At 34.7% G+C, this 10744-nt stretch overlaps 1 protein-coding gene across 1 annotated transcript; it reads left to right on the top strand.

Annotated features, from left to right (window-relative positions):
- The first annotated feature begins 885 nt into the window (after positions 1-885).
- Positions 886-8278, top strand: LOC110999809 (cationic amino acid transporter 2). Its single transcript, XM_022269041.2, has 15 exons — positions 886-1064; positions 2662-2798; positions 2870-3021; positions 3269-3397; positions 3604-3759; positions 3873-3977; positions 4395-4552; positions 4659-4775; positions 4995-5092; positions 5223-5362; positions 5484-5586; positions 5709-5830; positions 5900-6042; positions 6119-6227; positions 6319-8278. The coding sequence occupies exons 2-15, from the start codon at positions 2713-2715 to the stop codon at positions 7983-7985; spliced, it is 3285 nt and encodes a 1094-aa protein (XP_022124733.2). The 5' UTR covers positions 886-1064; positions 2662-2712; the 3' UTR covers positions 7986-8278.
- The last annotated feature ends 2466 nt before the right edge of the window (positions 8279-10744 follow it).

Raw genomic sequence — 10744 nt, forward strand, 5'->3', positions numbered from 1 at the left:
TTCAGCATCATTGGTATCTTTGTGAAGTTGTTGAAGGGATAGGTCCTTAATCTCTTAATACCACTAACTAATTTACAACTATTACTCTGAGGCATATATAGTATAAAAACAGATATTTGACGATTAATGTGTCGATGCGTATGGGTGGGTTTCAACAGCAGTATCATAACACATATTTCTGCGTTTGTTTTTCCCACCAATCAAAGTTTGTATACCGGAAACCTTAAAACGGACCCTCCTTATAAACTTAAATACTACACTATCTTTTAAAAATTATTAAAAGTAATTTACCTCTTATTTTCGGTTTTATTTATGAGGCAGTGAGGTTTAAGCACGAATGTCAATAATGTAGGTTTCTTTAATTAAAAATCTACAAATATTTTTAATTAAATTTAAGGTCTATAATATTTAATTTAAAACTTTAATTAGTTATATTTGTAACAGGATCAATTGCTATTTTATTACACAAGGCGCGAAGAATATATTATTTCAACAGTTTGACATAGTGAAGAACTTATTTTTATTTAAGCAACGTATTACTGCTTAGCACAGTGTACAATCGCAATGCCCAATTATATAATATAATTAGGTTTTAATGACTAGTTTAATAATAATAAAATAATACTAACGATGTTATATTTACTATATACAGTCTGAAATATGTGTATTCTCTGTATATAATAAATGTAAATAAATAAACTTAGGTCGCGAATGTTGGTACATTGAAATTTTCATATCACTTCATTGACAAAGAAATGTAAACAATTACTTCCATACAATTAACTGGTAAGGTGTCATTACTATAATTAAAAACATAATTCTTAGTCTAGTGTGGTACTTATGACAAAGATAATACGCTAATTCTAATCAGATACTTATCAGTTGATAAGACGAAGCATACCATCAGTGACTCTCACACCGCACTCTCGAACGCCTTGTCTGTTTTCTGTATACCCACTCAGTTATATTATATACTGCATTTCCTGTGTTTGTAATGGAAAAGTGATAAACAGTGTTCATGTATATAATGAGTTTCTAGCACAAGTGAAATAATAACATATTATGTAAGTAAAAAGCAACTATCGGAAAATAATCGGTGCCTCATCATTTTTGTATTCTTTTGTCGTAAAGATTACGTGAAGGCAGCTTCCAATTCATATCTTTAATCAAACCTGTAGGTAGGCATAGAAAATGCTATGAAACCGTCTTAACTGAAGGCAAATGTCGGTGAAAGATGTCACTTTAAGAAGTAGCTACCTATTTTGACGTCATTAGATGAATCATTATTAACTTGTGTATGAAGGTTTGGTAGATTGGAGGTTTCTTCTCGAAAATAATTGTTGTTTTTTTGTAATTTTCAGTTGCGTAATGCTTTTCGTTTAGCCTGCTGTGGGTCGTTAGTACTTAGGTCATTAAAAAGAATTGAAATACTTATTTTAATACTGCAATACTTTAATTGAATACAGCTGTTCTTCTATAAGCCCAACTAATCTAAGGCAGTGTGAATATTCTATAGTTTACTAATCGGACCCGATCATTTCGACCTTAGCTAATAATTCTTTTTATTAATAATTAATTAAAACTACGGCTTTTAGTGTGCTAAACAAAACACATTTTCAAATCTTAGTTGTATATTCGTATTAATGAACGTATAGTATAGATGAATTTTGGCCAAGTATGTAAACACATTCGGGTGCGAGACACGGCAAGAATCTCGCAAACCAAAGATCTCCCGATTATTTTTTTATCTTATCAAAGCGTTATCACACTTCTGAGTAGGAGCCGCGTGCTTCATTGTTTTAACCTCTTTACTGACTTCATTATTAACTATCTATTTTATTTAGTAGTATTTTTCTAACCGTGTTAAAAATACTATATTTCATTAATATTTAATATTTTCCAATATACCTTTGTTGTTCGCCTGTTAATTTATCTGTTAATCATTCAAATGACTAATGGCAAAGTAATTTTTTAAATTTTAAGTTTAGCTTTATTTTAATTAAAGCCATATCTAGCAATGTTCTTTTTGTATACCTACCCGTTGACTTGATGCTATTCCCATGAATATCTATGTTTATATATTAACAATATTTATAATATAAAAGATGCAGGATAAATTACCAGATGTAGTATGTTATTACAAGAAAAAAGAGACTTATATCTATGTAAATTTAATTATAAGAAACTAAAAAAGCTTTAAGCTTCTTTGGAATTTCCGGATTTACGGATTCTCTTGTGGAATATACAATTTTCAAATGTTTACATAGTGGTTGTTACTAACATTGCTTCCATACAAATGTGACTTTAGGGCTCATTCACCACTTTAAAAATATATTTTCTATTCTATATAGAAAATGTTCTATATAAGTAGATTTACCAGAGAAAAATCCGCAGACGAACTTTTTGTTAATTAATTTGAAAGTAAATTTGTCATATCCTAAAATGTCAAATCTAAGGGTATCGTTCTATCTCGAGTGCATCATAATAATTTTAACCTATTCACGATAAAAAATAATTACATTATCAGTCAAAATATTTTTACTTTTTTGTTCTCGTAGAAAAAAATATTGAAAGGCATCAAAACAAAGCTATGTTTGATGCATGGATCCCGAGTGGATATGATAGAAATCCAATTGAATTGTGTATCGCTCTAATGTGCAGGTGATGCGAAGCGACCCGGATGGTGAGTAGGGTGGGCAGGCTGGCAGTTCAATGGGCAGGTGGGCAGCGTTAGGCAGCTTGCTGCAGCGTAAAAGAGTATTTCACCCGGAGCAACTGGAAAGTGGCAATTTAAGACGGTAATGGATTTGTATAATCCAGCAAGTTTACAACGGAAGAAAGAGGAAGTTAATGTGAAATAATGTTTTAGATGTCTGACAGTCTGGGACCTGATTGCGTTAGGAGTAGGCAGCACGCTTGGCGTAGGCGTGTATGTGCTGGTGGGCTCGGTGGCTATGAACTTTGCAGGACCTGCCATCGTACTCTCCTTTCTCATCGCAGCCATCGCTTCACTTTTCGCAGGTAGGTACATAAAATCCTAGGTTCCAATTTTCAGTATAATATTATTACCATGTCAATGTTCGCAACTTCGCTTCGCTTCTCTTCAAAGGTACCAAAATCATCAACTCGAATGTAGGTAAGTATTTAGGCCTGGTTTGTTAGTTAAAGATTGTTATATTAATATTTTAACGTAGAACAGATTATTAATTTATTAAAATGGATGAGATGAAGGGTTGCAATTTAGTTACTTGCTGGTGATTTATAATAGGTCTATGTTATGCGGAGTTCGGATCTCGCGTTCCGCGCGCTGGTTCGGCTTACATCTACACTTACGTCACCATGGGACAGCTCGTGGCGTTCATCGTCGGATGGAATATGATTCTTGAAGCATTATTTGGTATGTCATCAAATTCTTTTCATGAATCAACCAACGTCTAACACATCCATGATCTAAAAAAACATTTGTATGAACAAATTAAGGAAAACAAATACAGCCCGAGACCAAAACCAAGGGCCACGGCTTTTAACAGGATTTTTTTCCATTCTACATTAAAGTATTCAATCAATAGTTTGAATCTAACACAAGAAAAATTACTGTTTCAGCTACAGCAAGCGTCGCCCGAGGGTTAAGCATGTACGTGGATTCGATGGTTAATAAAACCATGTCTGAGGCGTTCTTGTCCGTCGCACCAATATCGATTCAACCGTTTTCGCCCTACTTCGACTTTTTCGCATTTGGAGTGGTAATTGTACTCGGAGGTGTGTGTTAATTGTAGTCTATAAAAAATATTTTCAGTTAGTTAAAACCTCGATACCAAGATACTTTAGTAACTATAAAAGAAAATTTAAATGTGGTGTTTGTTTTGTTACAGTGGTTTTGGCAGTGGGTGTGCGTCAATCAGCAACAGTTAACAACATCTTCGCTCTAATCAACATTGTCGTTATTGTGTTCATTGTGGTCGCCGGGGCTGTCACAGGTGCCTTATTCAGATTGTAGTAGTAGTTTATCAAAATGTATTCTGTAATATATATGTATTCTCTCCTATGAAGAATCAATAGACAATCCGCGAAAATGGAGGACACCGTGAGCAATTTCTGCAGAAACCCTACATCTTGTAGTCTATACTAACTCCGGGGAAACAAATACAGATAATACAACATTTTCTACAGCTATGATACTTTTTTGACATTTATCACCACTTCACCGTGACCACGCACGCTGTAAAGCACGTGTAACGTCGGTTAAATTTAAATTATGTTTAAATAATTATAAGTTTACAATAATACATAACTTCAATCCGTTAAAAAAGCGTTTTCTTTAAATCAATAGACAGGCTTTATAACAAACAGTACAGTACAGTTTCTAATATCCTTTCTTTTTATATCGTTAACAGCAAATCCATCAAATTGGAGCATACCAGGAACAGAGGTGCCGGCGAATTTTGGCAAAGGGGGTTTCTTTCCGTATGGTATTTGGGGCGTTTTTAAAGGAGCCGCGGTATGCTTCTATGGTTTTGTGGGATTTGACTCGATTAGTGCAACGGGAGAAGAGGTAAGAAATTTCGTGTCGTACGTGTATGAAAGAATTGTTTACTTAAATTTTAGCGAATAAACAGTATATAGATAAAATTTTCATGCAATATTTATTAAAATTAAAGGTAAAGGATCCTCGTCGAGTAATCCCCATAGCAATCTTGGCGGTGTTGGTGCTTATATTTTTTGTGTATGCCGCAGTGTCTACCGTCATCACAATGATGGTGCCATACTACTTGCAGGTTTGTCAAGTTTTGCTCCATGTCGTTTGTGTAATTCAATTCACCCACCAGTAACTAAACATTATTTTAACTTTTGTAATGAAAAACTTATACTCAGTAAACAATGGCATAGTTATAGAATCATTAAAATCTTCTTAGACATTGTTCAAATCAAAAACGGTAGTATGACGATTTGTATGAGCATTGTATATGTGAGTTTCGCAAATATTTTACCATCAGGATACGACGGCGGCCTTAGCAAGTGCGTTTAGTTATGTGGGTTGGGAGTGGGCTCGCTGGTTAGTTTCCATCGGTGCTATCTTCGGCATATCTGCTAGGTAAGCGTTTACTCTAGTAGAATTTATAATTTAAATACTTGGCTATTAAATTACATAACTTCAATAAATAGTTACTTTAACGAGGACTCTTACCAAGTTTTTAAAGTACAATATAGGGTCATATTTCCAGTCTATATGGCGCAATGTTTCCTTTGCCGCGGCTGCTATACGCGATGTCTTCAGATGGACTGCTTCTGCGCTGGTTGGGACACGTTACCGCCGCAAACCAATCACCGACAGTCGCCACTGTTCTTCCAGCTCTTGTCATAGGTAATTTTGTATAGAATATAAGCATCGATTATGATTGTTGATCTTAAAATAAAAACCGTATTGAAGAAACAAAAACTAAATTTGTAAATTTTTTCATATGATTCTTTTTTCTTTTTTTCAGCCATACTGGCCGGTGTATTAGAGCTCCAAGAGCTAGTGATGATGATGTGTGTAGGAACGCTACTTTCGTACACCATCGTAGCTATTTGTGTTATAATATTGAGGTTGGTATCACATACTACATTTCTATATTTTAAATATGTAATTAGTAGGTAATATAGAAAAGTTTGTGGCTTTTAAAATATTTCTAGTTCACATAGTATTACCGTAAGGGTCATTATTTCAGATATCGTTCTGATTCGACGACGTCCACTGGATATTGCTTTATAAGAAGAATTTTCTGTTGTGGAGAGAAATCACCGTCACAGACAACTTCTTTGGTGGTTAAAATATGTTTATCTTTATTTAGTAAGTACATTTTTTTTTAATTCTTTATTAAATGATACTTAAGCGATTTAATGACCATCTTTCTTTCAGCTAGTATATGTCTGTCAACGGCTTTGGTCTTAACTCACATTGAGAGACCACTGATCCCAACGGCTATATTACACTTGTTAGCTCTGCTTCTCATCACAGTTATAGCCACACAACCTCAGAATAAAGAAGAGTTGTCTTTTAAGGTAATTTCTTTAATTTTGAATTCAGTATTGAAAATAAAAATTGTTATTTTTTTAAATTTAAGTATTTACATTTCAGACTCCACTGGTACCTCTAATTCCGTGCCTTAGCATATATGTCAATGTTAACCTAATGATCCTAATAAGTGTGCAGACTTGGATTCGTGTTCTCATTTGGATGGCTATTGGTACGTGTATCATTTAAAAAGTATAAAATGTCATTGATTGTCTTAATATAATTTAAAATTAAGAAAATTTATGAGATTTCTCTACTTGTAGGTATACCAGTCTACATAGTTTGTGCTTGTTGCTATAAAGCGAATACTGGCGATGGTGAATCAAAAAATGTATCTTATATTAATAAAAACGGCAAACCTCCTATCCAGATATTTATCGAATCACCAACACCTCCAGATACTATTAAATATAGTGCAACCGGAGGTGATCAAATCGTGAAACAGAATGGAAATACGTTAGTCATACGAGATAATCCAAGAAATACCTTACCTCTTATCACCGAAGAGATAACAATACAAAACGCTTATATTGAAGATACAACAGAAAAAGAAGCGAAAATAATAGATTTGTTAGATCAAGTAATTCAAGCTGAAGAAGATTCCTTTAGTGAAATAATAAGTTTAAAAGAGCAAAAAAACGTGAGCGAAGTACCTGTTCAAGAAAAGCAAAGAAAGTCATTAAGTGAGTTGTCCGATGCGGGTTCCGATATATCAAGTAACCAAGCCTTATCGAAGTATGACGTAATAGCACAGGTGCATAGAGAAGATTTACCGAAACTTGAAGAAGAAGATGAGATAAAGGAAACATCGCATTTAGAGAATAAAACTACTGTTAGTGATCAGGAGGAAGTAGATGAAGATAAAAATTCAGACTTGAAGGAGGAACAAAATGAAGACAGTGAAGAAATTATTGAAAGTGATGCTAATTCAAGAACAGATGAGTCCGGTTATTCTGACACCTTAGATAAAACACCACTAAATGAAATTATTGAAGATAAAGAGATATCTAATATACCAACACCCCCTCCGCTTGACGAAACCTTCTTTGCCAGTCCAACATTTATAAAATCTTATACAATACCCGTGCGAGCAACGAATGCGAGAATGACTGAACCACAACTCACTAAGTCCCGAGAAACTGTTCAATCAAATGGATCTATAGAGGATGAGCCCATGACATTCGGCAGTGATACACAGATAAACTCTATGACCAAAGATAAAGAAATATCTAATATACCAACGCCCCCTCCGCTTGATGAAAACTTCTTTGCAAGTCCAACATTCATAAAGTCTTATACAATATCGGCAAGACCAACGAAAGTCAGATTGCCTGAACCTCAAGTCACTAATAAGCCCCGAGAAAGTGTTCAATCAAATGGATCTGTCGATGATGAGCCCATGACATTCGGCAGCGATAAACAGATACACTTTATGACGAAACTAAACACTATTTTTCAAAATAAAATATCTGAAAGCAGTGATAGTGGGGATCAGAAACGAACGAGATCAAATTCAGCGGGTAATTTAACCGAAAATACAGAATTTGCGACACTAAACCACGAGAGACCACAACTCTTTTTAGATTTGAAAAAAGAAATGCTTTCTAGAGAAGCAAATTCATTAAAGCCGGTCAAAATAAAAGAAAATAATCCCGAAGAAGAATCTGAAGATGAAAGTATGAGTAAAGATGATTTAAAATCGAAGCTTGAGAACATATTTGCAACCGGAGGACCAAAACCAAGGAAAGCAAGGTTGATGAAATCTAATCCTCCATCGCCTGAAGAAGCATACCAAACAGACACATCCAGTATAGAGAGTTTACCAAAGATGCCAAAGATTGAGAAAAACGACACCTTAAAGCGACAAAAGGACAAGTTTGGAGAAGTTTTAAATTCACTGCGATTGTCACTTAGAGATGATCAAGTTTGAAATACTGTACGTATTTATAAAAACCCATTTTTGCCTTAAATAATATCAGAATGGAACCAATAAATATTATTACATATTTCATCATGAATATGGATAAGAATAATGATTGAATACGCACCTAATGAATGTAAAAATGAATAACGAATTGTAGATTTAAGCAATATTTTATAAATTATGCTAATCATGTCTGATGTCCTGAAAGACTGAAGTGTCGCCATTATCATTGTATATATGTTTAGCTTTGTTGATTGTTTTTTTGTAATAGTGTTGTTATATTATATGTCTATAGGATTTGTTTTATTTTTATTAAAACTAAACCTGCATGTTTATTTAATTTTGTGTCTGAATAGGGTAGAGCGAAGCGAATCGGATCACTTTTTCTTTGAGGTTGAGCAAATCATACTTAAGTATTATATAATGTTATTTTTATTGATAAAATCATAAGAAGTAACAATTAGCTACTAAATAAACATTAAAAAAACTGAAATCTAAAATATATTCTCTTAATACCTACCAAAAACTAAAAAAAGGAAAATATCTGAATCCCTTATTTTCGGGGTGAATCGGATCGTACACAATATGTAATAAAATTTTAAGTTTCTTAAGACACTAACTTTGGAATCAGTAAAAAAATAATAATGAGATCAATTTTAATTATTGGCACTCAATTCTTATATATATGGCCCTTTCCCCCCTCTTTATGCACATTTTTCGTGGCACCATTCTTCGCAGGCATTGCACTGAATCCAATCCTGTGATGGTGGATGAACGAATATTTTGGGACAGTAAATGCAGTGACACTCTCTCTGTTTTGCAGATGAACTCTTAATTTGTATCGCAGGCTTTGCTTAATACTTCATAGTTTTTTAAGCGTTTTTCCTATTTTCCTTGGCTTTATTGTCTATCTTAAATTTCTTCTTTGTTTCTTTTTCGAGAAGAGAAAGACCAGTTTTGAAACTTTACGAATACTCTTAGAAGCAATTGGTGGCCTTAAAGGTGATGGAAGAATTTCTTTAATAACTTCTGCACAGGTCACTTCGTCAAATTGTTGCGTGCTTGTGGATGACACTATAGTATCAAGTGATTTTGTATTTGTGCCTTGGACTTGGACCTGTATTTTTGACTGCACTTGTTCTGCACTTGAGCATTGGTTTTGTGGCTGCACCTGTTGATAAGTCGTGGATTGGACTTGGGGCACTTGACACTCTCTCTGTTTTGCTGATAAACTCTTTTGAAATTCTCAAATTTTTATCCCAGGCGTTACTTTATTCTTCATCTACTTTCTGTCTTCAAGAGCACAGGTGGTTTTATCAGACTGTCGTGAACTTGCAGATGACACTGTATCAGCTGTTGGTTGTGTCTTTGTGGCTTCGTGCTCTTGAGAGACCTTCCGGCTTCCGAATAGATATTTCTTTATTTCTTTGTAAGAACCGATGAAACCAGTCCTGACCAGCCACGCCAGCACTTCTATCAAATTTGTGTTGTACGTTTTGACGTTCTGCAAATGCAAACGCATATTTGCGTACCGCTTTGGGTGTAATTCTGAAGCCATTACTTGCCATGTGCAATAGCCGGTCAGCAACTTCTATTCTGCATTCTCATCAAAAGCTGTCCGTCCGTTCACCTCGACGTTTAATAATACACCTCGATAGAGTAACGCAAAAATCTAAGCAGCTTTACGTAAGGTCAACACTTTGTTCTGGACTTTATTTACAGCCCCTCATTTATTCTTGAGACAGTTCTCCGGCATCAGTCTTTTTTTTATACGTGCGAACTGTTTACAATGAAATAAATATGAATCAATAACTTCAGACATGTAATAAATTAGTATAAAAGTTTGATCCAATTCGCCCCTGACGATATGATCCGATTAGCCCCATAATTAAGACTTTTGAAATAAAAGTTTCACACGTTAACCGCTAAGATTATACCTAAAAGTGAATTAATATAAACACCTTGATGACCAATATAAACAAATGTAGTTGAATTTTGACACAAATCCATCATATGACACAAAGAAATCGTAAGTACGTACCTTAGATGAGCGCCAAATTGCGATACACACAAAAAACCGAGTCGATTGCATTGCTCCTGATTCATAAGCGCGATCAAAATACTGCTTATATATAGAGGTGCGTAGTATAGGGAGAGACGCAAAACGCCGATTGAGTGCGCTCTATGTGAATGCTATATTTGAATTATGAACCAATTTCTTATTTTAATCCGATTCACCCTGTGATCATATTCGCCTCGGTTTACCCTACATGTTCTGTCATTAGACGGCTTATAAGAAGAACCGCTTTATAATTCTTAAACTAAATGTCACCGAGCCGAGGTGGTTTACACGTTGTTGTTGGCTGAGTAACCAATTGGAGCAATTCTTTGAACGTCATGGTAAGAGTTAAGTCGAATTGACCGTATGGGCGGAAGATTCGTCGGAGACTTTATGTGAGGAGGCCTCTACCTCTTCTACTGACGTTATTGGATCTAGGTAATTGCATTGAAATTCTATAACTGATCTAATTAAAGGTAATAATTATTTTGTCTATATGCATTAATATGTTAATGATAAAAAAAAATGTTTTTCCTGTCCAATATCCTTCCTAAAACGCTGGCTGGTCACCATGCGTATACTTGACCCTGGTCTTGTTGGCTGAACCCAGGATGAGTGATGCTCTTTGTGTGTTGGCTAGATCACTTACACTTCGGACCAAGCGAGCTGTTACGCAAAGTACCTACTCGATTCTATGTGATTGTCC

Source organism: Pieris rapae, chromosome 4 (assembly GCF_905147795.1).
Source record: "Pieris rapae chromosome 4, ilPieRapa1.1, whole genome shotgun sequence".
Taxonomy (NCBI): domain Eukaryota; kingdom Metazoa; phylum Arthropoda; class Insecta; order Lepidoptera; family Pieridae; genus Pieris; species Pieris rapae.

Bases quoted from the DNA above. Each gene is read 5' to 3' on its own strand.
- LOC110999809 (XM_022269041.2), top strand. From the start codon at position 2,713: ATGGGCAGGTGGGCAGCGTTAGGCAGCTTGCTGCAGCGTAAAAGAGTA. The intron at 4,553-4,658 runs GTAAGAAATTTC...TTAAAATTAAAG, and splicing joins TTAGTGCAACGGGAGAAGAG to GTAAAGGATCCTCGTCGAGT. The intron at 6,228-6,318 runs GTACGTGTATCA...CTCTACTTGTAG, and splicing joins TCTCATTTGGATGGCTATTG to GTATACCAGTCTACATAGTT.